At 41.1% G+C, this 27385-nt stretch overlaps 2 protein-coding genes across 2 annotated transcripts; one reads left to right on the forward strand and one right to left on the reverse strand.

Moving 5' to 3' along the window:
• Positions 1-1686: 1686 nt before the first annotated feature.
• LOC139372650 (E3 ubiquitin-protein ligase TRIM35-like) lies at positions 1687-11693 on the forward strand. Its single transcript, XM_071112425.1, has 6 exons — positions 1687-2319; positions 9302-9397; positions 9632-9862; positions 10235-10257; positions 10830-10960; positions 11143-11693. The coding sequence occupies exons 1-6, from the start codon at positions 1687-1689 to the stop codon at positions 11691-11693; spliced, it is 1665 nt and encodes a 554-aa protein (XP_070968526.1).
• Positions 11694-13859: 2166 nt separating this feature from the next.
• LOC139373531 (transcription termination factor 1, mitochondrial-like) lies at positions 13860-17581 on the reverse strand. The gene is made up of 2 exons (XM_071114153.1): positions 17506-17581; positions 13860-16526 (listed from the first exon to the last, which is right to left on the reverse strand). The coding sequence occupies exon 2, from the start codon at positions 16494-16496 to the stop codon at positions 15333-15335; it is 1164 nt and encodes a 387-aa protein (XP_070970254.1). The 5' UTR covers positions 16497-16526; positions 17506-17581; the 3' UTR covers positions 13860-15332.
• Positions 17582-27385: the final 9804 nt, after the last annotated feature.

Genomic DNA, 27385 nt, shown 5'->3' on the forward strand with positions numbered 1-27385 from the left:
GAACTCGCAACCTTCCGGTTATTAGTCCAACGCTCTAACCACTAGGCTACCCTGCCGCCCCAGGAGGAGCCATGTGGAGAGATGGTGTGATTAATGGGGAACCAATTACTTGTCTCCACAATGTCTGTGCGCCAGTCACTCCCTCCTTTTCCCATTGTGGGGAGGTGTATGGCAGTGTCTGGAAATATTGTATGTCCTCTCTGATGCTGCACTTATGCTGGGATAGTGTATGACCTAGAGGCTCACTCCCCTCAGTGAGCTTGTTCAGGAGTGGGGTCAAGAGGGAGTCTACTTGGGGGTATCTAGAGTTGACAATTGAGTTATGCCTTGGATGAGGTAATGGTTCTGTGCTATGAAGTACCAGGAACGAGATTAGAACCTCGTCTGAGGGACCAAACTCAACGATAATTAATAGTGAATGTTATCTGGCTGAGGGATACTCCTTTCTCAAGAAAAAGTATTTATTTGTGAACAGTTCCTAAGATCTGTGATTCGTCATGTAAGTTGAGAGGGGCGTATCTTGGCTATAAAAGATATTTGTACATTTCTGTTGGTACTTTTCAATGGTTCATTAGAGATGGCGCATCATTGAAAGTCAATGGCTATTGCAAAGCTCTTATTAAACAATGTGTAGTTTAAGTATAACTCTGACTGGTGTGTGAAGTTTGTAACTCTCTCCTCATTTGGTAAAGCAGAAAAATGCCACGACAGTATGCAGGCCATGGGAGAACTGGGACATTTTCAGCTTCCAGGAATTGTATACAGATCCTTGTGACATGAGGCTGTGTGCATTATCATGCTGAAAGATGAGGTGATGGCGGCGGATGAATGCCACAACAATGGGCCTCAGGATCTCTTCACGGTATCTCTGTGCATTCAAATTGCCATTGATAAAATGCAATTATATTCGCTGTTCGTAGCTTATGTCTGCCCATACCCTAACCCCACCGCCACCATGGGGAATTCTGTTCACAACGTTGACATCCGCAAACCACTCGCACACAAGACGCCATACACGCTACACTGTCTGCCATCCGCCCGGTAAAGTTGAAACCGGGATGTATCCGTGAAGGGGACAATTCTCTGACGTGCCAGTGGCCATCGAAGGTGAGCATTTGCCAATTGAAGTCGGTTACGATGCCAAACTGCAGTCAGGTCAAGACCGTGGTGAGGATGAAGAGCACACAGATGAGCTTCCCTGAGACAATTTCTGACAGTGCAGAAATGTTTCGGTTGTGCTAACCCACAGTTTAGTCAGCTGTCCGGGTGGCTAGTCTCAGACGATCCCGGTCCATTTTAAATTCAGTCTGTAACACAACAAAATGTGGAAAAGTCAAGGGGTGTGAATACAGGCACTGTATCTGCTGTGTCCATGCACTCAATTCATAGTATTCGCAGGTATAAAGCAACATTTAACACTACTCATGTCAAATAAGGGAATGATCACTTTAATTGTGATATAATTCAGAATTTGCTTGACTAAATAGACTCCTAAACCACGTAAACAGTATATCTTCATATTTGTTACGGTTAAAGTCTGACAGTATTTCAGTCATCTGCACTATTGAACCCGGACGTGATGGCCTTTTATAGATGAACCTTTGAGCTGATGTGCAAGTGATATTGCAATAAACATTTGATCATCTCAAGTTGTTCCGAGAAGAAACGCCATTTCAAGGTGTAGACATGGCAGACTTTCTCCTTGAGAAATATCTTTGCTGCCATGTGTGTTCTGAGATTTATACAGACCCTGTGTCTCTTAGTTGCCTCCACAACTTTTGTTTCGGCTGTATTTCCAAGTTCTGGGATGAAACAAAAAATAGTAACTGTCCGATCTGTAAGAGAAAATCTTCCAAAGGGTGGATGCCTAACTTTGCCCTGAAGGACCTGGCAGACTCATACACAAAGAAGGAGAAAAGGGTATACGTCATTGACTCAATGACCGATGAAGTGATCGGGTCAACAGGCTGTGGCAAGGAAGAGAAGAGGGGGTCCACCAGCTCAGAGAAGGAAGAAATGAGGGCGTCCAAAGATTTACGGATGGAAGAAAAAAGGGAGCCCATAGAATCAGGTGTGGGAAAAAAGAGGGGTTCCACAGGCTCGAGGAGGGAAGAAATAAGGGGGTCCACAGATTCAAGAACTGAAGAAAAGCAAGTTTTTCCTGGCCTGGCTGGACAGGTGTTGTGCAGTAAACATGCAGAGAAGCATAAGTGGTTTTGTATGGACGAGGGGAAAGCTGTGTGTAACGTCTGTGAAAATCCAACTCAACACTCTGGACACAAGGTCATTGATATAGAAAAGGCTGTAGTTGACCTCAAGGTAAATGTGTGCATCTGTTTCAAATTTCTACATGTTACTGGTATAATTTTGACATGTTACTGGTATAATTTTTACTGGTATAATTTTGACATTTTGACATAAGTCACATACCCTCTAACCTCACCTGGTGTAACCAGGTGTTGCTTGCCAATGCCACCTTAGCTGGCTTTTATAAAATCAAAGATAAGTTTATTGGTTGCCTACACAGATGTGCAGGTATTATGGTTGTGCAGCAAAATGGTTATGTTACTAGCTCCAATAGTACAGTAGAATGTCTAGCAAATACAATGCACATACACAAACATTTTCGAAAGTCCAAATAACAATCCAAAGCAGATATATTAGGCTGAGCAGTGTCTGAATCCAGAATATTCAAATGTAGTATGTATCGAAAATCTATCATTTGGAAAATAAAATGGTATGTACAGTAGTAGGTATATTAGGACGAGCTACAGTACCGTGCATTAAGAAAGTATTCACACCACTTTACTTTTTCCACATTTTGTTGTGTTACAGAGTGAATTTAAAATGGATAACATTTAGATATTGTGTCACTGATCTACACACAATATCCCAAAAGGTTGAAGTGGAATTTTGTTTTAAGACAACCTCTTTGTTATGGCAAGCCTAAATAAGTTCAGGAGGACAAATGTGCTTAACAAATTGCTTAATAATTTGCATGAACTCGTTCTGTGTTCAATAATAGTGGGTAAAATGATTTTAGAATGACTACCCCACCTCTGTACCCCACACAATTATCTGTAAGGTCCCTCAATCGAGTAGTGAATTTCAAGCACATAGTCAACCACAAAGACCAGGGATTTTTTCAATGCCTAGCAAAGAAGAGCACCATTTCGTAGATGTAAAATTAAAAAAACGCAGACTGAATATTCCTTTGAGCATGGTTAATTAATCAATGAATAAATTATTAATTAATCTTTGGATAAATACTCACAGTCACTAAAAAAAACAGGCGTCCTTCCTCACTCAGTGGCTGAACAGGAAGGAATCTGCTCAGGGATTTCACCATGAGGCCAATGGGGATTTTAAAACAGTTACAGAGTATAATGGTTGTCATATGAGAGAACTGAGGATGGATCAACAACATTGTAGTTTCTCCAGAATGCTAAGCTAAATGACAGAGTGAAAAGAAGGAAGCCTGTACAGAATAAAAATATTCCAAAACAAATATCCTGTTTGTAAAAAGACACTTGAGTAATGCTGCAAAAAATGTGGCAAAGAAATGAATGTTATATCCTGAATACAAAGCATTATGTTTTGGGGAAATCCAACACAACACATCACTGGGTACAACTCTTCATACTGTATTTTCAAATACGGTGGATGCTGCATCATGTTATTGGTATGCTTGTCATCAGGCAAGGACTAGGGAGTTTTTTTTTACAATAAAAAGAAACGGAATACAGCTAAGCTATGTTCCCTCTAAGCTGCCCACGATTGCCAATAGACCATTGCCACATAGGGGTCTATGTTATTATTTTTTAACTGCACTGTGTTTACAGCATCAATACAATATCACACTCAATTCATGCAAATATGTACAAAAAGTATTTCAGCAGATTTTGTGAGTTTTTGTGTGGCTGAATTCGTGTGAAAATACACCAATTTTGTGCAACTTCGAAACAATCTTTTGAAAGTTAATGGAGCAATGCATTCTGGGAAACAATGTTCTACACTGCCTTTTTTATATTTATTTAAAAAATCAAACGTGTCAACAACCCTATATTGTTAATCAACCAGGTTATCACTGAAATACATATAATATACTAGTAGCCTTACAACTTTTTTATTTATTAAAAAAATATTGAACATTTTTTACCCATTTTACAACTCCCGTACGGGCTCGACGAAGGTTGAAAGTCATGCGTCCTCCGATACACAACCCAACCAAGCCGCACTGCTTCTTAACACAGCGCGCATCCAACCCGGAAGCCAGCCGCACCAATGTGTCTGAGGAAACACCGTGCACCTGGCAACCTTGGTTAGTGCGCACTGCGCCCGGCCCACCACAGGAATCGCTGGTGCGATGAGATGAGACAAGGATATCCCTACCGGCCAATCCCTCCCTAACCCGGACGACGCTAGGCCAATTGTGCGTCGCCCCACGGACCTCCCGGTCGCGGCCGGTTACGACAGAGCCTGGGCACGAACCCAGGGTCTCTGGTGGCACAGCTGGCTTGCCAATGCTATTTTCTATGCTTGTTTTCACTTAGCACCCGTATCCCAAAGTATTATGTCGGAATTTATGAGGTTTGCCAGATTGGAATAAAATCTGTCTTTGTCTTTTTTTTTTGTGAAATCGATGAAGGTATTGGATTGGGGAATGGGGATACATGTTCATGATGATCAAGCCTTACATTAAAAAAAATGTGGTTTAAATTCCCCTGGTGCAACTGCAACAGTATTTGCATCTAGAACGAGTCTGGACGATGATCAATTAAGCCATTCCAATAGTTCCAACAGGTTAATGTAAAATAATGAATTATGTTGACTTATACACTAAACACCAAGGCAGTTTAATGATGATTATTATGGTAGTGTCAATCATGTTAAGGTGCCTTCGGAAAGTATTTAGACCCCTTGACTTTTTCCACATTTTGTTACATTACAGCCTTATTCTAAAATGGATTAAATAAATACAAATCTTCAGCAATCTACATACACTACCCTATAATGACAAAGCAAAAACAGGTTTATCGATATTTTGCAAATGTATTAAGAATAAAAACAGATACCTTATGTGCTCAAGTATTGAGACCCTCAGTACTTTGTTGAAGCACCTTTGGCAGCGATTACAGCCTCGAGGCTTCTTGGGTATGACGCTGCAAGCTTTAAAAAATATCGATTTTAGAATAAGGCTGTAATGTAACAAAATTTGGAAAAAGTCAAGGCGCCTGAATACTTCCCGACTGCACTGTATATACTTATGCTTATGTAACAAGGCATGTGCTACCGCCTCTGCGCAGAGACCTACTAGGCTTTCATGGCAACGACCATTAGAGTTCACTTTGTCCCATATGAGTCCCTGTTGCAGCGTTCACTTTCTACCGCTACATTGGTGGTAGCATTGGGACCACTTCCTGCTCAAGGCTAGTTATGTGATCTAGTGGTGAGAAGTTTTCTGTTTTTCAACAATGTGTTGGGTGTAATTACATTGATATATCTAGTGAACAATGGATAAGCAACAATGGGTGTGAAGGATATAAGTAGGTGTGATCAAGACTTACGTCAAAGTTGCCTGAAGCTGAAACGAAAGTGCTATGCCCTGACCAGTTATTCAGAAGAAAATCCTCTGACTGTCGAATTGACATAATTTAAGAAGGGACCAAAAACAAAACACATTCTACACATTTACAAACTACCTGTTAAAAGTGTTATTACAACCATGGTGTTCTTTTGTTACTGAAGCTTAAATATCTAATAACCTGACATTGGTCCATCCACATCATTTGGGTAGACAAATAATGTGTGTTATGCAGCAAAACACAACTTTCCTTTTTTTTAGGATGCAAACCAATAATATGAATCCCTGTTGATCCATCCTGTTCTGATCTAATGAGGTGGATGTAGGATTTTCAACGACCTAGAATCAAGGCCTTTCCCAGTCATGAAAGCTAGGCCCATCTTAGTTCTCATGGGCAAAGACTGAATTCAAGTTAGGGGTTCTATGTCAGACACTCCTATTCCACTTTGCCCAACATGTTATACCCCAGAGGTTGTAAATAAACGCTTTTAAAGGTGATAACTTGTATCCTTTTTATAGCGCTGTGAAATCCATAGTTGAATGGCTTCAAACTGAGCATTTCTTACTGGAAATTGCTGCTGAAATTGAACATAGCTTAGGGTTAGGGTACTGACTCTCCTATGCCACTTTTTCCTAACATCTTATACCCCATAGGCTGAAAATAAACCATTTTAAGGTGATATAACACACAAAAACGCACAAAATCTGCAGAAAAACGTTTGTACATATTTGCATGAATTGAGTGTGAGATTGTGTTGGCATGAAAGGTCATAAGTACAGTTGAAGTTGAAAGTTTATATGCACTTAGGTTGGATTCATTAAAACTAGTTTTTCAACCACTCCACACATATCTTGTTAACAAACTATAGTTTTGGCAAGTCGGTTAGGATATCTACTTTGTGCATGACACAAGTCATTTTATAGACATATTATTTCACTTATAATTCACTGTATCACAATTCCAGTGGGTCAGAAGTTTACATACACTAAATTGACTGTGCCTTTAAACAGCTTGGGAAATTCCAGAAAATTATGTAATGGCTTTAGAAGCTTCTGATAGGCTAATTGACATAATTTGAGTTAATCAAATAAGTTAGCCAAGACCTCAGAAAAAACATTGTCGACCTCCACAAGTCTGGTTCAGCCTAGGGAGCAATTTCCAAATGCCTGAAGGTACTACGTTCATCTGTACAAACAATAGCACACCAGTATAAACACCATGGAACCACGCAGCCGTCATACCGCTCAGGAAGGAGACGCGTTCTGTCTCCTAGAGATGAACATACTTTGGTGCGAAAAGTGCAAATCAATCCCATAACAACAGCAAAGCACCTTGTGAAGATGCTTGAGGAAACAGGTACAAAAGTATCTATATCTGTCACGCCCTGACCTTAGAGATCCTTTTAATTCTCAATTTGGTTAGGTCAGGGTGTGACTAGGGTGGGCAATCTATGTTTTCTATTTCTTTGTTGGCCGGGTATGGTTCTCAATCAGAGGCAGCTGTCTGTCGTTGTCTCTGATTGGGGATCATACTTAGGCAGCCTTTTTCCACCTGTAGTTTGTGGGATCTTGTTTTGGTACTGTGCTGTTTAGCCCAACTAAGCTTTACGTTTCATTTGTATTTGTTGTTTTTTCGGTGTTCATTGAATAAAATAAGATGTACGCCTACCATGCTGCACCTTGGTCCGATCCTTCCATCGACGAGCGTAACGATATCCACAGTAAAACGAGTCCTATATCGACATAACCTGAAAGGCCGCTCAGCAAGGAAGAAGCAACTGCTCCAAACCCGCCATAAAAAATTCTGACTACGATTTGCAACTGCAAATGGGGGCAAAGATCATACTTTTTGGAGAAATGTCCTCTGGTCTGATGAAACAAAAATAGTACTGTAAGGCCATAATGACCATCATTAAGTTTGGAGGAAAAAGGTGGATGCTTGCAAGCCGAAGAACACCATCCCAACTGTGAAGCACGAGGGTGGCAGCATCATGTTGTGGGGGTGCTTTGCTGCAGGAATGTCTGGTGCACTTCACAAAATAGATGGCATCATGAGATAGGAAAATTATGTGGATATATTGAAGCAACATCTGAAGACATCAGTCAGGAAGTTAAAGCTTGGTCGCAAATGGGTCTTCCAAATGGACAATGACCCCAAGCATACTTCCAAAGTTGTGTCAAAATGGACAACAAAGTCAACAAAGTCAAGGTACTGGACAACAAAGTCAAGGTATTGGAGTGGCCATCACAGAAAAACTGACCTCAATCCTATAGAGAATTTGTGGGCAGAACTGAACAAGCATGTATGAGCAAGGAGGCCTACAAACCTGACTCAGTTACACCAGCTCTGTCAGGAGGAATGGGCCAAAATTCACCCAATTTATTGTGGGAAGCTTGTGGAAGGCTACCCAAAACATTTGACACAAGTTAAACAATTTAAAGGCAATGCTACCAAATACTAATTCAGTGTATGTACATTTCAACAATTGGGTTGAAGATGGGTGATTGTGGAAGCCAGGTCATCTGATGCAGCACTCAACTTTTTTTACAAGGATTAAATGTCAGGGATTGTAAAAACTGAGGTAATGTTTTTGTCTAAGGTGCATGGAAACTTCCGACTTCAACTGCAGATGCACTTGTTTTGAGATCAAAGCAAAAGCTGCACGTCTGCACATTTGTTCATATCCTTTGCTAGTTAGTGAGTTATTAACCCAGTTATAGATAATTTGTTGTCAGCACTGGGGGAGTGACTGCTTCCTACAAGAGCACAAAATGTGTACATTTCTAGACATCTTTGAAAAGGGAGTCAAGCAAAGAGCTTTTTTGTCTTTAAGGGGCAGTGTTGTATTTTGAGACAGGCTTGAATAAGCTAAGTAACCAATGGGCAGAGGGTTGCATAATTTGTCTGATTCTCTGTAATAATGGTACAGTGTGCATTTTATTTTGTAAAGTGGTTTCTTGCATCAAACAACACCTCCTTGTCTGAAGGACAAGTGGATTATCAGGTTAATGTTAAGCCTGGCATGTTTCTTTGAAAGGTCTCGTGGAATGTAGGCCTACATTGAACACCACACATTGGCTGCTACTGTAGGCTGAATGATAGAACAGCTATTTCCATGTTGAAATGTTATGGGATGCATTTACTCCATTGTTTTTTATGGTAGGCCTACTTATGACCAAATAGCCACAATAACCTACTTTACCACTGAAACGGCAACTTAAAGCGGGTACAGCCTCAGTGTTCACAGTAAACCTGTGCTGGAAGTTGCACAGAATTTTCACAGCCTTAAATGTTGCGCTCAGCAGCCTTGAAATGTGTTCAGTGCCTACATTTTTTTTGAGGAACCATTGCAGCTAAGCACAGGAAAAGTCCTTTTAGCTAACCCCTCACCTAACCTTTTAACCTATCTCCTAAACTTAACCCTAACCCCTAGTCTTTCTAACATTAGCCACCTAGCTAGAATTCGTAACATGCCATACATTTAGCAAATTCATAATATATATGTTTTTCAAATTCTTAACATATAATACGGATTGTAATTCGTAACATATCATATGAAATGGGTGATCCATATCCATTTCACATCTACAAATGAATACATACCATATGAAACAGAACATATATTAAATGGAGTGTCCTGGATTTACCTACAGAATAATATGAAATACTCTGAGACCAGGTTGGGCTATATTAACAACCTGTACAATGTCACACAGGAAAAGCTGAAGCTGTACATGAAGCCTATGCAGGACAATCTGAAGAAATGTACTGAGACTGAGAGAAAATACAAGCATATTGTTCAACACACAAAGGTAAGTGTATTGGCAATGGAAGCAACAAAATAAAATACAAATATAGAATTTTATCTGAATTAAATTGAACAGACTTTTTTACTTTATACTTTTTAAATTGGTTAATTTGTGTTTTCTATTAATTGTTCTGAAATGTTCTAACTATTCTTCAATTTTTCTACCTTTCTAACAAAATCATGACATCATTAGCCCCAACCAGTTATTTTTGCTAATTAAGATGCTTCATTGTCATAGACACAGTTGGTGGACACTGAGAGGCAGATAAAGGAGGCTTTTGAGAAGCTTCACCAGTTTCTGAGAGATGAAGAGAAGGCCAGACTAGGTGAGCTGAGGAAGGAAGAGCAGCAGAAGAGAGATACTATGACCACAGAAATGAAGATCATTCACGACCAAATCTCATCTCTTACAACGGGTATCACTACTTTGGAACAAGACTTAAAGAAGCAGGATTTGCGCTTTCTGAAGGTATGAACACAGTTTTCCCAAAACTAGACTGCAAACATTGCATTTTGCATCTGTTAGTTAGGATAACGGACATGCAATGCTAGCGGTTTAGCTTGAGGGTACGGATTAGATCATTTTACAGTATCACCACCACAATTTTGCAGTGCAATCAATGTGATTGTGAGTGACGTATACTCCCCAGGGTGCTGTTGCTGATAAGAATAAAAATACATTACTGCAGCTTTTGGGAAGGTATCCATTATGGTGATGGCTTTGATTCCTTGTCTAAGGTTTAATCAGTTGTTTTCTGCACAGGATATTCCAATGTGTTCTTGACTATATTCTAGCATAATATGATTAACATTCAGATTTTCTCTGTCTTATCATTGCTAGAGCTACAAAAACATCCAAATGAGGTACGTCCAATATATTTTCTTTCTCAATATTATACGGTATCTGCTTGTTACTGATATAGAGAAATTACTCCTTTTACACATAAACGATATGGCCTAAAAATAACATCTCAATATTTGAATGGATGGTGTTCATGGATTGCTGGAAGATCCTTGGTGTCAAACTCAACCCAAGTACAATTGTACTGGAACACACCAATGTGCATCATCAATGCATGCAATGATCAAGCAGAAATATGGAATCAAGCTGCCATATTGGATTAGCAATAAATCAAAGCATACTATTAATTGATGTGCTACTCCTAACTTGACCAAAAACCTTAGAGACAGTAGGCACAATTGTAAAAACATATATGTAATATAACAACAAAACTTTCTGAAAGGGATTGTGTAGCTCAATGACTTGGTTTGAAGCATCTCAGATTGTTTGGGCATTAATTTAAAAATGTTTGATATCAGGTTCATTGGTTTCCAGTTTTTTTTAATGCTAACATTAGCGGTTACGAGGACTCATTCCTTGTCCACAGACTCCTTACAAGCTAAGGAGAACACTCACCCATTATTGTGATTTACAGTTGTAGGGCCCAGCTGCAGTGCACACCACAAGATCCTAAAATATTATCGGGAGTGCTCATAGATGTGGCCAAACACCTGGGTAACCTCAAGTTCAGAGTCTGGGAGAAGATGCTGGTGATTGCTAACCACAGTGAGTAACAGTTAAAAGAGAATATGTTTGTGATTAATATGTATTGTAGATGATAGAGTAGGTTTAACATAACATTTTATTTGTTGTAAAACTTGTCTTTATAGTCAGTTTTCATGATGTAGCTATACCAAAGAAAAGGTATACACTGTATAGAACTAACAGAGTATCTCCTTATCTTTAAGCTCCTGTGATTATGGACCCCAACACAGCTCCCAGCTTTCTCACTTTGTCTGATGATCTGACCAGTGTGCGAAACTCAGGCATGCAGCAGATGCTGCCAGATAATCCAGAGCGATGCACGTTTAACGCAAAAATTTTGGGTTCTGAAGGGTTCACCTCAGGAAAGCACAGCTGGGAGGTGGAGGTGAGGAACCACCCCAGCTGGAATTTGGGTGTGGCAAAAGATTCAATCAACAGAAAAGATAGGACATTCGCAAATCCTAAATATGGAATCTGGGCAATAGGTTTAGAAAACAGTGAGTATACAGATCCAGAGGCTAGGCTTCTTGCTCTGAAGAGGAGACCCCAAAGGGTTATGGTGCAACTAGACTACAGCGGAGGGGAATTGTCCTTCTATGACCCCCGTGACATGTCAAAAATCTACACTCACAAAGACACATTTAATGAGAGACTCTTCCCATACTTCTCTATTGGAAAATGTAAAGATGCCAGTGAACCTGGATTCATCCAGATCTGCCCCTCAAAGGTGTCTCTAAAAGTGATGTCATCGTAAATTTAATGAGGAATTTTTCATAGATAAAAGCATCATAGAAAGCCTTTATAGTGGGATATGGTACGTCATTCCTCGTAAAGACTGAATAGAAATGTTCATGAAAGGTAGTATTTCATATTTAGTAGAAATTCAACAAATACATCATTTAGAGTCATTGAGGAATATATCATGAACATGTGGAAATTCAAATATACAGAGTTGGTGTCACATTAGTATGCTAATTCAAATTGAATGACAATCTAATCTACTTTAATGACAATCAAAGGGCATGTTATAAAACCCTTAAATCAATCATTAAAATGTAATAATTAAATTACTGTGGGTGATGATTGACTCTTGTACCCAGCTCAGCTTTTATCTGTAAAGCTTTTGACACGTAGCGGTAAAGTTATTGTAACCTTTTCTTGATCCAATTCTTCCTTGTGTTCTCAGAAAGGAGGATGTATACTAAGGAAATCGTAACACATTTATGAAAGCAAGCATAATAAAGTTTTGGATTGAAATAATCTGAGTTATTGTAGTACCGGATTCTAACACCAGAGGGGGCCTGTCCATCATTGGGAAAAAAAATGTCCTATTCTCTGGCCTACTATGAATTAGATTTGCTCACCTCCTGCGTCCTCTCTCGCCTCCTTTTGAAAAAGGTCCAAATGAATCGGAGAGTCTGCGAGGAGAGTGAACGTGGATGGAAATCTGATTGCTTGAAATGAGACAGTCCTTCTCAACTCGCAAGTCATTAGGCAAATTACGTTTAAAGGGGTGGATCCCAAAATAAATGTGTAAAGTGATAAAAACTAATGAAGTTCATTTTTTAGATAAAACAACGTGTGCATATTTTTCTCCTCTGACAAAACAAAAGCTGATTCAAAGTGGGTGTGTCCGATTTAAAAACTTCTGCATACAAGTGTATAGTGTTGGATTTGACATTTTGAACATTGAGCCATTAAATACATGATAGATCAGACGCATAGTATATTAAGGGGTGAAAGAGACTAGGTCTCTGTAGAAAGACAGATAGCTGTGGAATGTGTTGGGTGACAAGAAGAGAGCGATGTGCTGATACAGGGGAGACAGATGGACCTCTGTGGATTAGATGAAGGAGGGGTTAAGGTCAGGAGGTGAGGACAGATTCTCTTAAGGAAGTAATAAATGTTTGTTATCCTGTTACCCTCTTTATTATCTTCCTATAGAGCCATAAAATGTAAGGATTGGAGAGAAGGAGGAGTGTCTTAAGTGGGATATAAATATCTGGATGGGACAAATGTTGGGTTTTCTGATTACAGCTGTCCAGAACTTTTAGGAATAATTAAACTTGGTTAAAGCTTCTCTAGTGTCCGCGAGTTACTTACATTGAAAAATGAGAACCTAACAATAGTCAAGGAAAGTTGGCTATGGTGCTGGAGAGTAACTTTTACATTACTACATTCCTAATGAAAATAATCAACTTTTTCCTCAGTACATTTTCCCTGACACACAAAAGTACTCGTTACATTTTGAATGATTAGCAGGACAGGAAAATTGTCAAAGTTACGCACTTAACATGAGGTCCTCCCTACTGCCTCTGATCTGGCAGACTCTAAACACAAACGCTTAATTTGAAAATGATATCCGAGTGTTAGTCTGCCACTGGCTATCCGTAAATGTAAAAAACAAGAAAATGTCTGGTTTGTTTATTAAGGAATTTTAAATTATTTATACTTTCACTTTTAATACTTATGTATATTTTTGCAATTACATTTACTTTTGATACTTAAGTATATTTAAAACCAAATAATTGAAGACTTTTACTCAAGTAGTATTTTATTGGTTGACTTTCAATTTTACTCAAGTCATTATCTATTAAGGTATCTTTACTTTTATTCAAGTGTGACAATTGGGTACTTTTTCCACCTACCAACAAATTGAAACACTCCTCGAACACTTATTGGTTTTACCGAAACGATCATCTCCCTCTTTCATTCTCTTGTGTTAGCAGAATGCCATCCATTCCTCAGTTCAATGAAAATTGCACTGTAGCCTTTCACTGTAGAATATGGATAAAGTTATATTGAATACCATTAATTGCAGGTAGACTCTCTGTGCAGGTTTTCAGATAAACGCACTCAATTCAAGATATAGAACTTTCAAAATACAGAAAATGACATTTTAAATCCATAAGGTTAATTAAAGTATCAACTGTCATTTTATTACAGTTTATTGGCATATATTTGCATCAAACAGAGAACATACATAACTATTACTTATAGTAAACCGAATGCATCATTTTGTGATGCAATTCAAACAACCTTGATTTTTCACATATTCATTCATTCAGGCAGATTCAGTGCATTCAGAAAGAATTCAGACACATTGACTTGTTCCACATTTTGTTACGTTACAGCCTTATTAGAAAATGGATTCAATAGTTTCCCCCCCTCACTAATCTACACACAATACCCCATAAAGACAAAGGAGCAACAGGTTTTTAGACATTTTTGCAAAATGTATATATAAAAAAAAATGCAATATCACATTTTCTAAGTATTCAGACCCTTTCCTTTCAGACCCTTTCCTCTTTCAGAGTGACCATTGGGTTCTTGGTAACCTACCTGACCAAGTCCCTTCTCCCCAAATTGCTCTAGGAAGAGTCTTGGTGGTTCGAAACTTCTTCCATTTATGAATGATGGTGGTTAATGTGTTCTTGGGGCCCTTCAATTCTGCAGAAATGTTTTGGTACCCTTCCCCAGATCTGTGCCTCGACACAATACTGTTTCGGAGCTCTACGGACAATTCCTTCGACCTCAAGGCTTGGTTTATGCTCTGACATGCACTGTCAACTGTGGGACCTTATATAGACAGGTGTGTGCCTTTCCAAATCATATCCAATCAATTGAATTTCCACAGGTGAACTCCAATCAAGTTGTAGTAACATCTCATGGATGATCAATGGAAACAAGATGCCCCTGAGCTCAATTTCGAGTCTCATAGTAAAGGGTCTGAATACTTATGTCAATCATTTGTAATACAACTAAAAACCTGTTTTGCGTTGTCATTATTGGGTATTGTGTGTAGATCGATGAGGATTTGTATTTATTTAATACATTTTAGAATAAGGCTGTAACGTAACAAAATGTGTAAAAAGTCTAGGAGTCTGAACACTTTCCGAATGCACAGTAAGCTAGGAAGAAAGGAGTTTGGCTGATTTCTCATCGGACAGCTCATCTGGCAAATAATAAGTTTGAGAATCTGTCAGTGAAAACAGTGTACTGATGCCTCTTGGTAGTTTACAGTTCTGTAAAACCATTGGTAAGTTCAATAAGGTGCCTCAGAATCAATCATGAGAAATACATTGACACAGTACTACAATACACAGTTTGTTAGCTTACGTAAAAATCTAAATCATAGTTCAAATATGATGACACTACTTTACATACTCTTTTTGGTTCAAATTAAAAATAAATGTTTCCTGATACTGACATGATTCTCATGTTTTTACCTACCGTATGTATACCTTGCTTATTACAGCTATGCACAATCAAATCCTATAGTTTAGAAGGAGGACAGTGATATGTAGAGATTATGCTTCAGGCAGCAATGAAAAAAATCTAGTGCCAAAAAATGTCTGATTCATTCTAAGCATAACCGAAATGTTGATACAACTCATTCCTCTGACGAGAGAGCCAGTCTTTCCAACTTGGCGTCGAAACGTTTTCGGCTAGAGTCCAGAATGTTGATGCCGTTCTTTTCAAAGTCATACCGAAGTTTATGCAGCTCCTCTAGTCGCCCTGTGATGTTCTGTGTGCTGTACTCCAGGACTTTAGGTTTCTCCAGTATCTGCCTCATAGTGATCCCTCCCTTTAATAGACAGTCCAGTTTTGAACTCAGCGTATCCGACCCGATGAACAGCACAGTGGGGTAGCAGACGATCAGTTTCTTGACGTCGACTTTCCGACAGCCGAGAGACGCCAGCTTCTCCTGAAGCATCTTGAGGTTTCTCTTCAGGTACTCGTTAGAGAGGTCCAGGATTTCTGCCCCAGCACCCTGCAGCAGAGCCAGCAGCTCCGGATCACTCATCTTGAAAGTCGCCTTGAGGAAGTCAATGTTTGCCTTCACCCTCTTGGTGCTGCGGATGAGGATATAGAGGTTTCGGGAAATCACTACCTTGGCGAACTGCCCAGGGTCCTCTCCACCCAACTCGGCGCACACATCTTCCAGGAACTCCACCATCTGACGGTTGAGCTCGACACTGTTGGAGAAGGTCCGTGGCGCCGTGGTCAGCAGGCGGTGGAGGTCCTTGGCGTTGAGGCCCAGCGAGCCCAGGAACACGATGTTCTTCTCCAGGTTGTCGTTGTCGCTCGAACGGAAGAAGGACTCGGGCGAGCGGTCCAGAATGCTGACGATTTCGCTGTCGCTCTTGAAGACACTCCGCCACATCGCCCAGCGTTGCTCCAAGTGCTCACCCGAGCGAGTGATGGCTCGTGGGTACCGGGAGATGATGCCGGCCACCACTTTGCGGCTGGCGCCTTTGCCATGGAGAAAGTGAGCCAGACCTTGCTCATTGGTGATGATCTTGCGAAGCACTCCCGGTTGGCGCTGGCGCACCATCTTCACGTCCACCCCCATGAAGGTCAAGCTCTCCAGCAAGGACTTATTCTCAGGCCCCACTGAAGGCTTTGAGTCGCTGACAGTTGCAGTGATGGTGCAAAGCCCCCTGGGAAGACCAACAGATGTCAGCTGGGCGGGAGATGAGACAAAGCGGCTAAAAGCTGGTACAAGGGTTCTGTGAAGGCCTAGCAGACCCTGGACTCCTGGCATTAATGTCATATTCAACACTGTTGAAACATGACATCAGACCTAGAAGAAAAAAATACAAGATAATATTATCAATAAATTCTACCTCAAGTGAAATTATAGTAGACATTTAAAGTCTACTGAACTCATTAATGATACTGATCAAAGTCAAGCTACTTTGTGCATTCTCTAAGCAGGAGGAGATATTATAAAAAGTTTTCTCCAAACAGCTGTGCAGAGAATACAGTCATTTTATAGGCCCTCAGTTTGTGCACCATTCAGCAGCACTGCAGTAGCTTCTAGCTATAATTAATACCAGTCGCACATATACAAGCTATCAGTGTTAACAATCTATTGTAAGTGTTTCATGGAGATAAGTAGCTAGTTATAACAGCCTATCTAGCTAAATGTAAGCAAGCATTTAGCCTGCATGCTAGCTGACGTTGCTGGGAATTAGCTTGCAAAAAACGGAGCTAAATACAATTATATTTCAACTTACTCGGTCGATTGTCTATAAGCTTGATCCATATGCATTGGAGGAGACAAACATCTAATGGAACTTCATTACCAAACGTAGGCAGAGAGGAGGTAAATCTACAACAGACCCACGTTTGGAACGTTTTATAGAACATAAATTAAACAGATTATTTTTCTCAATTTCCCCATGAATAAGGACCAAACCTACGGACATCGGCAATGTTTAAATGTAATGTTCCTTAACTTCCGGCAGACTATCCGTTTTTTTGTAAACTAATTCCAACGATAGTAGTGTGTAAATACTAGCGCTGCTAAAAGCAGTTACTTACTTACGTTAGTCATTAGCTACTGTAAATTATGCACTACCGATCCTTAAGAAGATTTATGCAATACCAACCGGACATATTTGGTCTACTCTCCCATTGACAGTGCACGCTTTGTGCCACATTGAAAATGCTTTTTAAATACATGAATTTGCTTGTGTACTATTACAGTAACTAACATTAGCTAGCTACCTGAACAAATCCTTATTGAAAGTTAGGTATTTGTCTTAATAACTGCTCACCCTTCTTTTGTTTGGTTTCTCCTCTACCACACACTGCATACCGTTTCCCAATGACCAACAAACGAGGAACAAGCAGGTAGTTTGTTTACATTCATTTCCGGTAAAGCCTTTAGCGCACTCTTGCTGTGGGGGTGAACGTGCAGTTTGTAATGCCATGCAATATATAGCAATACGCTAGAGGGCGCCAGAAGTCCTTGGATGGCGCCATTCAATTTCTGTAAGAGGTGTATCGGAATAAACATAATATTTGTTATTCCTGCCTCCTGTAATTCTGCATTTGCTATCATATTTATATAATTGGCATTCTTTACCATATGACAGAGTTATATAGGCATAACGTTATGCTACTGTATGTTTACAGGCCCAGTGTAGTCAAAATTGTTATACGCCACTGAAAGGGCTTTGACCATGGTAGGCCGTCATTGTAAATAAGAATTTGTTCTTAACTGACTTACCTAGTTAAATAAGGTTAAATAAAGGTTAAATAAAATAAAATAAAATGAACAAAAATATAAACAACATGTAAAGTGTTGGTCCCATGTTTCATGAGCTGAAATAAAAATCCCAGAAATGTTCCATATGCACAAATAGCTTATATCTCTCAAAGTTTGTGCACAAATTTGTTTACATCCCTGTTAGCGAGAATTTATAATTTTCCAAGAGAATCCATCTACCTGACAAGAGTGACATATAAAAAAGCTGATTAAACAGCATAATCATTACATTATACCTTGTGCTGGGGACAATAAAAGGCCACTTTAAAATGTGCAGTTTTGTCACACGACACAATGCCACAGATGTCTCCATTTTTGAGGGTGTGTGCAATTGGCATGCTGGCTGCAGGAATGTCCACCAAAGCTGCTGCCAGAGAATTTAAATTAACATTATCTTCCGTAAACTGCCTCCAACGTCATTTTACAGAATTTGGCAGTACGCCCAACCCGGCTTCACAACCACAGACCACGTGTAACCACACCAGCCCAGGACCTCCGCATTCGGCTTCTTCACCTGCGGAGTTGTCTGAGTGGGGTGGAGGTGTTGCTGAAGAGTATTTATGTCTGTAATAAAGCCCTTTTGTGGGGAAAAACTCATTCTGATTGGCTGGGCCTGGCTCCCCAGTGGGTGGTTCTGGCTGCCAAGTGGGTGGGCCTATGCCATCCCAGGCCCACCCATGGCTGCACGACATAACCTGAAAGGCCGCTCAGCAAGGAAGAAGCCACTGCTCCAAAACCGCCATAAAAAAGCCAGACTACGGTTTGCAACTGCACATGGGGACAATGGTCGTACTTCTGGAGAAATGTCCTCTGGTCTGATGAAACAAAAACAGAGCTGTTTGGCCATAATGACCATCGTTAACTTTGTAGGAAAAAGGGGGCTGCTTGCAAGCCGAAGAACGCCATCCCAACCGTGAAGCACAGGGGTGGCAGCATCATGTTGTGGGGGTGCTTTGCTGCAGGAATGTCTGGTGCACTTCACAAAATAGATGGCATCATGAGATAGGAAAATTATGTGGATATATTGAAGCAACATCTGAAGACATCAGTCAGGAAGTTAAAGCTTGGTCGCAAATGGGTCTTCCAAATGGACAATGACCCCAAGCATACTTCCAAAGTTGTGGCAAAATCGCTTAAGGACAACAAAGTCAAGGTATTGGATTGGCCATCCCAACCCCCGACCTCAATCCCATCGAAAATGTGTGGGCAGAACTGAAAAAGCATGCGCGAGCAAGGAGGCCAATAAACCTGACTCAGTTACACCAGCTCTATCAGGGGGAATGAGCCAAAATTCACCCAACTTATTGTGGGAAGCTTGTGGAAGGCTACCTGAAACGTTTGACCCAAGTTAAACCATTTAAAGGCAATGCTACCAAATACTAATTGAGTGTATGTATGTAAAGAAATAAAAGCTCAAATAAAAGCATTCTCTCTACTATTATTCTGACATTTCACATTCTTAAAATAAAGTGGTGATCCTAACTGACCTAAGACAGGGAATGTTTACCAGGTTTAAATGTCAGGAATTGTGAAAAACTGTGTTTAAATGTATTTGGCTAAGGTGTATGAAAACGTCCGTCTTCAACTGTATACAGATAAATAAATACAGAAAAAAAAACAGAAGGCATTTTAATCCAGTCCGGTACAAAGAGAAGATTCATATGGGAAACAAGCCTATATACCAAGTTCCCAATTCCATGTCAGAATGATTCAATAGTTTTTTACTGTTGATCATGGTTCTCATGGGGTACAATGTTGGGTTGAATGGCGGGAACCCGGTTTCTGAGATTTACCAGGATTTATCATCCAAAACCACTCCCTTTTCCCGGGATAAATTACTGCGAGCAACCAATAAATTATTTATATGAACAGCATGGCGTGAAATGGAACTGTTAAATGATATGCAATGTCTAAATCTGGCTTATCTATGGCCACTACACGATGAATCAACGCTCGGGTTAGGGACAGACCCATCTCAGTATGGAGCTTGGTTCACAAAGCATCTAGACCTATCATCTCATCATGGTAACTTTTTTTCTTGTGACAGGTAGGCATACATTTGCTGCTAGCGTATTTTGTGCTACAGTAATATAAATACCAAATGCGCTTCTAATTTACCCATATCCATCTGGCTTCACCTTGTTTTTATTGCAGCAGCAGAGTATTAAAACAGCCTATCACTCGAATGCTGTTGCTTTAAATCAGTGCACAGGCGAGCACTCTCTCGCAGTCTTTCTCTCTCTCCATCAACTCCATTCAAATTGCATCCAAAATTGATAATCCTGTTCTAGATTGATCTATAGCCCTATATATAGATGTCCTAGCCAGTGGCGATTTTAGCATGTAAATCTTTTTGTTTGTTTATGCTTGCCAGCAAAGCCACTAGACAACACAACACAATACTAAACAATACATTACTAGCACTATTACATTGACAAACGATGCCCACAAACAGCACCATGGAGTGAATCCTTACCACTGCTACACCTGGCTATCAGCAGAGCCTTGTCTGGCAGCGAAACAGTTCATTTGCTTTCTACCTTAAAAAAAAAACATAGCTGATATGGCTGACTTGCTACTGACAATTGAGATGTACAAACTATGGCATAAGGGCGAGCGGATAAGAGGCAATCCGTAATTTTGATTAAGACATTAATGAGCGAGCTAGGATGGACGTAGTCAATATAAATATTATTTTTGAAATGTACAGCGACAGAATTCAGAACATGGGCCGTTCTTACGGTATTCTCCCTGGACACCAAGTCAGAACCGTAGGATAAGTAAAGGGGACATATAAGCAGACAATGAAAGTTCTTAAAATATTAAATTATTACATTTCTCTAAAACAGGCTATAGGCTACATGTGCACCACAAAGTTAGAATGAGAGGGAAAAGGACCAAATTATTAGGGTGAGGTACATGGGCTACTAACAACTTCCTACACAACATAGACTTAGTATTACTTTCTTAACAACAGTATACATATCTCCCTGGCATAATACATAATTTATGCAGCAGTATACAATGCATTTTAGGACTCACCTTGTTGTGCTGTGCTCATTTGAACAGGAAGGTGGTGCGGCGGTCCTTCTTTTGGGCAAATTTTGTCATCAAAGTCTGGCATTCTCTGGATTGATGGTGCTTTCAAGACTACTGGAAACTCTGAAATAAACAAGGTTGAATCATGGCGTCAGTGATCTTCAGGTTGGAGCTCTAGAAAGAGGCCCGAGATCCCGACTTAGAATTCTGAGTTGGATGACCGTTCAAAACGTTTATTTCCAAGTTCCCAGTTGTCTTGAACTCACTGAAGTCTGAGATTTCCCAGTTCCAAGTTTCCAGTTGTTTTGAACGTGGCAGTAGTCATGCTGGATTGACAGCTTGGCGAATGTATTCAACATTTTCTGGCCCATTGTGTTGCATGTGATTGTTTATCCTTTTAAGCTTGGAAAATAGACCTTTAAACTCAGACTTGGACCATACACCCACTCCACTGAATAGCAGACTAGTGATTGCTTTGCAACTCTTGCAGTTAGCCACTGATTCCTTCCAAACCACTCATTGTTGAATTTGCAACTTCCAACTTGTTGTGTAACATTTATGTCCAATCGCCAATGAGCAGCGATACGTTTTATCTATAATTTCCCTTCATTATTTCTCTTCCTATGACAAGGATGGAAAAGGATTTGCCAGTAGATTGTCGACTTCATTCATGATGGTGACTGCTTGTCTAGCTTGCTAGCTAAGATTTTGAAAGTATGATGTTGACATGATCAGTCCAATCAAAGCAACAGTATATATAACGTGATTAGACTTAATTTGATCTGTGGTCAATGACCTTGAGCCTTATTGGAAGGGCTCTTTTAATGTAGTTCTATGGCAACACCCAAGGCTTGAGTTTAAGAGCTCTCCCCATAGATTTTGCAGTGACATGGTGTCCCCATGAGTGACAGAACACTCAGGCAGTCACTGTGCAACTAGAGAACACTGCTAACCCCTACACTCCGCATTTTCAGTTTGCTACCCGACCACCACAGAAAGCACTGAGCTAGGCTGAAACACCTGCATTTTGGAGCTGCCTTACTCAAGAAAGCAACCCCTGTTTGTATGTGGCTTTATTAACTCAAATTGTTATTTTTATTACATTGTTTGCAAACTGATATGTGACACGTATTAATGCCAAAATAACATGCAAAACAGGCAACAACAACAATAAAAATATGTCTTTTTAATTTGTGTCATTTTTTTTGCTAAATAGTTTCTGCCTCACCTGCCCTGAATGATGGGTTGCCACTGGTCCTAGTCTACCTCTTTCAGGTAATAAAGTCAATGCAGTATTAGCCTTATATTTAGCTAATCTATGATGGGTTATGCATAATAAGCTTCTAATTTATAGCCTATGTCTCTTACGCAGTAAGCAAGCACCTGTGATCGTCTGGCCTCTCTTTAAAAAAACGCTCCTGACAAGTGAGTACATTGTCTATGCCAGGCAAAATCGCGCCTCATTGTTATGGATGTGTCCAAATGAATGTCACAATGAAAACAGCTTCAACAAATACAAATGCAGCTACTTTGCTGTTATTCTGGTGCACGTTTTGACGTGACTGGAAGTTAGCCGTAGTTGGCTAACTAGCATGCAAGAGATAAGAACATTATAGATACAGTACAAAAAGACTGAAGACTGGGTCGGGTTTCTGGCAACCAAACCGATAAAAAGGGACTACCAGCAGGCCTGGGTAGCGACCCTATATTTGTGGCTGGACTATATCTTGTGGAAGGATTAAATAGTATGAATAAATCCATCAAAATAATGTTTTTAATTAAAATATGTCAATCATTATTTGAATATGTTGGTAATATGTTGTATAAAAGTGATAATGCCCTTGAAATCGGTGTTTGGAGGATATATTGTCATGGTTTGCCAGCCCTCGACTTGGTCTCAGGCCTAACAACACCCATGCAAATATATCCTCCAAACACTGACCTCTTGGTCATTATCACTTAAGTATAATACAATACAGTGCAGTAAGACTATTTGGTCATTATCACTTAAGTATAATACAATACAGTACAGTAATACAGTTCACACTCAAAAAGATTAGCCTACTGGAGCTAGTTTCATTTATTTACCCAAGAGATGATATAGCTAGCTACTTCTATGGGCTTTTATGTTTTTTTTTTCATGCATAATGTGCAATAGCCTATATCATACAGTAGTCTATATGTATTGAATAACGGCAAAATCTTTTGGGCATTTTTGGGCTTCATTAAATGCAACTTCTTGTGTATTGAAGGCCATCATGACCATGGGCTCCTCCAATCAGCCCATCTCAAGGCTGGAGAAGGAGAACTATCAAGGTGTTGTTTGGCATTGGACAATGAGACACAAAGGCCCTTATACTTTATTCATGCCATCCATCTAAGTTTCAAGTTGTTATTGTCAGGTGCACAAGTACAGTGAAATGGCTTTCGTTTTCAATGCCCCAGCAGCCAGCTGACTCTGTGCACCTCTGTCAGCTGTCCACTTCAGTTGCAATCCTTGCAGCTCAAGAGCGCGACTGCGGGAAGAAGTATCATCCTCCATCTCTTCCTTGATGAGCCCCTGCGCTCATACATATTTTAATATGGCACATAGAGCTATCTTTATTATTCAAATGGTTTTTCTTCCACCGCAAGGAAAGATAATGCTTTGTCAAGGCGCCAGTCTCTCTGCTAATTTAAGTCATGTCTGGCGTGAGAGAGGCTCAATATTACCGTTCTGTACACATAATCAGCAGTGCAGTATGTTTTTCATTATGATAGCCCTCGCTTCCTTATTCTCCCACTCGATCCACAGCTCATAAAGAGGGTCTCATCTGTGTCTCGTTACTGATGTGATGAACAGTTATTGTGTTGGCTTACACTTTTCTTTAGTTTGCTTGTTGTTGTTATGTTCATCCCAGTGCACATACACTTAAAATCAGTAACTTTCTCCATACCTTATGGTATTGCCTAAGTCTCCTGCTGAAATGTGACTGCTTTATTTGTATGCACACACTTAAAAAGCGAGCTTATTCATATTTTATCAGACACTCTTATCTAGAACGATTTACAGGAGCAATCAGGGTTAAGTGCCTTGCTCAAGCCTACATCAATCGATTTTCACCTAATTGGCTCAGGGATTTGAACCAGAGACCTTTTGGTTACTAGCCAAACTTTACAACTAGGCTGTCTGCCACCCCAGTGAAAATCGGTGGAATTCAATTTATAGAGAGCATAAAGAGTTTCTTTCTTTTTACTTGACGTAGGCCTACTGTATTGGTGATTCAGAAAGGCACCTAACCAATACATTTGTTTATTATTGTATCCTATGGTTATTTATTCAAGCCTTGAATGCTTGTTTTGTTATAGTGCAAATCATGGTCTTGTAGCATTTTTTCCTCAAATGTATTTGTTAAGGGATTCTGTTGAGACCTCATAGGGCAGCAGCGGTATCCGGGCGCCGACAGAGATGGCCGCCTCGCTTCGCGTTCCTAGGAAACTATGCAGTTTTTTGTTTTTTTACGTGTTATTTCTTACATTAGTACCCCAGGTCATCTTAGGTTTCATTACATACAGTCGAGAAGAACTACTGAATATAAGATCAGCGTCGACGCGGATCCTGTGTTCTGCCTTACAAACAGGACAACGGAGTGGATCCCATGCAGCGACCCAAAAAAACAACTCCGAAAAAGAGGGAAACAAGGCGGTCTTCTGGTCAGACTCCGGAGACGGTCACACCGTGCACCACTCCCTAGCATTCTTCTTGCCAATGTCCAGTCTCTTGACAACAAGGTTGATGAAATCCGAGCAAGGGTAGCATTCCAGAGGGACATCAGAGACTGCAACGTTCTTTGCTTCACAGAAACATGGCTCACTGGAGAGACGCTATCCGAGGCGGTGCAGCCAACGGGTTTCTCCACGCATCGCGCAGACAGAAACAAACATCTTTCTGGTAAGAAGAGGGGCGGGGGCGTATGCCTTATGACTAACGTGACATGGTGTGATGAAAGAAACATACAGGAACTCAAATCCTTCTGTTCACCTGATTTAGAATTCCTCACAATCAAATGTAGACCGCATTATCTACCAAGAGAATTCTCTTCGATTATAATCACAGCCGTATATATCCCCCCCCAAGCAGACACATCGATGGCTCTGAATGAACTTTGTTTGACTCTTTGCAAACTGGAAACCATTTATCCGGAGGCTGCATTCATTGTAGCTGGGGATTTTAACAAGGCTAATCTGAAAACTAGACTCCCTAAATTTTATCAGCATATCGATTGCGCAACCAGGGGTGGAAAGACCTTGGATCATTGTTACTCTAACTTCCGCGACGCATATAAGGCCCTGCCCCGCCCCCCTTTCGGAAAAGCTGACCACGACTCCATTTTGTTGATCCCTGCCTACAGACAGAAACTAAAACAAGAGGCTCCCACGCTGAGACGCTGGTCCGACCAAGCTGACTCCACACTCCAAGACTGCTTCCACCACGTGGACTGGGACATGTTTCGTATTGCGTCAGACAACAACATTGACGAATACGCTGATTCGGTGTGCGTTGAAGATGTCGTTCCCATAGCAACGATTAAAACATTCCCTATCCAGAAACCGTGGATTGATGGCAGCATTCGCGTGAAACTGAAAGCGCAAACCACTGCTTTTAATCAGGGCAAGGTGTCTGGTAACATGACCGAATACAAACAGTGCAGCTATTCCCTCCGCAAGGCTATCAAACAAGCTAAGCGTCAGTACAGAGACAAAGTAGAATCTCAATTCAACGGCTCAGACACAAGAGGCATGTGGCAGGGTCTACAGTCAATCACGGACTACAGGAAGAAATCCAGCCCAGTCACGGACCAGGATGTCCTGCTCCCAGGCAGACTAAATAACTTTTTTGCCCGCTTTGAGGACAATACAGTGCCACTGACACGGCCTGCAACGAAAACATGCGGTCTCTCCTTCACTGCAGCCGAGGTGAGTTAAACGTGTTAACCCTCGCAAGGCTGCAGGCCCAGACGGCATCCCCAGCCGCGCCCTCAGAGCATGCGCAGACCAGCTGGCCGGTGTGTTTACGGACATATTCAATCAATCCCTATACCAGTCTGCTGTTCCCACATGCTTCAAGAGGGCCACCATTGTTCCTGTTCCCAAGAAAGCTAAGGTAACTGAGCTAAACGACTACCGCCCCGTAGCACTCACTTCCGTCATCATGAAGTGCTTTGAGAGACTAGTCAAGGACCATATCACCTCCACCCTACCTGACACCCTAGACCCACTCCAATTTGCTTACCGCCCAAATAGGTCCACAGACGATGCAATCTCAACGACACTGCACACCGCCCTAACCCATCTGGACAAGAGGAATACCTATGTGAGAATGCTGTTCATTGACTACAGCTCGGCATTCAACACCATAGTACCCTCCAAGCTCGTCATCAAGCTCGAGACCCTGGGTCTCGACCCCGCCCTGTGCAACTGGGTACTGGACTTCCTGACGGGCCGCCCCCAGGTGGTGAGGGTAGGCAACAACATCTCCTCCCCGCTGATCCTCAACACTGGGGCCCCACAAGGGTGCGTTCTGAGCCCTCTCCTGTACTCCCTGTTCACCCATGACTGCGTGGCCACGCACGCCTCCAACTCAATCATCAAGTTTGCGGACGACACAACAGTGGTAGGCTTGATTACCAACAACGACGAGACGGCCTACAGGGAGGAGGTGAGGGCCCTCGGAGTGTGGTGTCAGGAAAATAACCTCACACTCAACGTCAACAAAACTAAGGAGATGATTGTGGACTTCAGGAAACAGCAGAGGGAACACCCCCCTATCCACATCGATGGAACAGTAGTGGAGAGGGTAGCAAGTTTTAAGTTCCTCGGCATACACATCACAGACAAACTGAATTGGTCCACTCACACAGACAGCATTGTGAAGAAGGCGCAGCAGCGCCTCTTCAACCTCAGGAGGCTGAAGAAATTTGGCTTGTCACCAAAAGCACTCACACTCACAAGCACTCACAACTTCTACAGATGCACAATCGAGAGCATCCTGGCGGGCTGTATCACCGCCTGGTACGGCAACTGCTCCGCCCTCAACCGTAAGGCTCTCCAGAGGGTAGTGAGGTCTGCACAACGCATCACCGGGGGCAAACTACCTGCCCCCCAGGACACCACCCGATGTCACAGGAAGGCCATAAAGATCATCAAGGACAACAACCACCCGAGCCACTGCCTGTTCACCCCGCTATCATCCAGAAGGCGAGGTCAGTACAGGTGCATCAAAGCTGGGACCGAGAGACTGAAAAACAGCTTCTATCTCAAGGCCATCAGACTGTTAAACAGCCACCACTAACATTGAGTGGCTGCTG

The sequence above is a fragment of the Oncorhynchus clarkii genome, chromosome 18, assembly GCF_045791955.1.
Source record: "Oncorhynchus clarkii lewisi isolate Uvic-CL-2024 chromosome 18, UVic_Ocla_1.0, whole genome shotgun sequence".
Taxonomy (NCBI): Eukaryota; Metazoa; Chordata; class Actinopteri; order Salmoniformes; family Salmonidae; genus Oncorhynchus; species Oncorhynchus clarkii.

Bases quoted from the DNA above. Each gene is read 5' to 3' on its own strand.
- LOC139373531 (XM_071114153.1), bottom strand. From the start codon at position 16,496: ATGACATTAATGCCAGGAGTCCAGGGTCTGCTAGGCCTTCACAGAACC.
- LOC139372650 (XM_071112425.1), top strand. From the start codon at position 1,687: ATGGCAGACTTTCTCCTTGAGAAATATCTTTGCTGCCATGTGTGTTCT. The intron at 10,258-10,829 runs GTACGTCCAATA...TGTGATTTACAG, and splicing joins TACAAAAACATCCAAATGAG to TTGTAGGGCCCAGCTGCAGT. The intron at 10,961-11,142 runs GTGAGTAACAGT...CTTATCTTTAAG, and splicing joins GCTGGTGATTGCTAACCACA to CTCCTGTGATTATGGACCCC.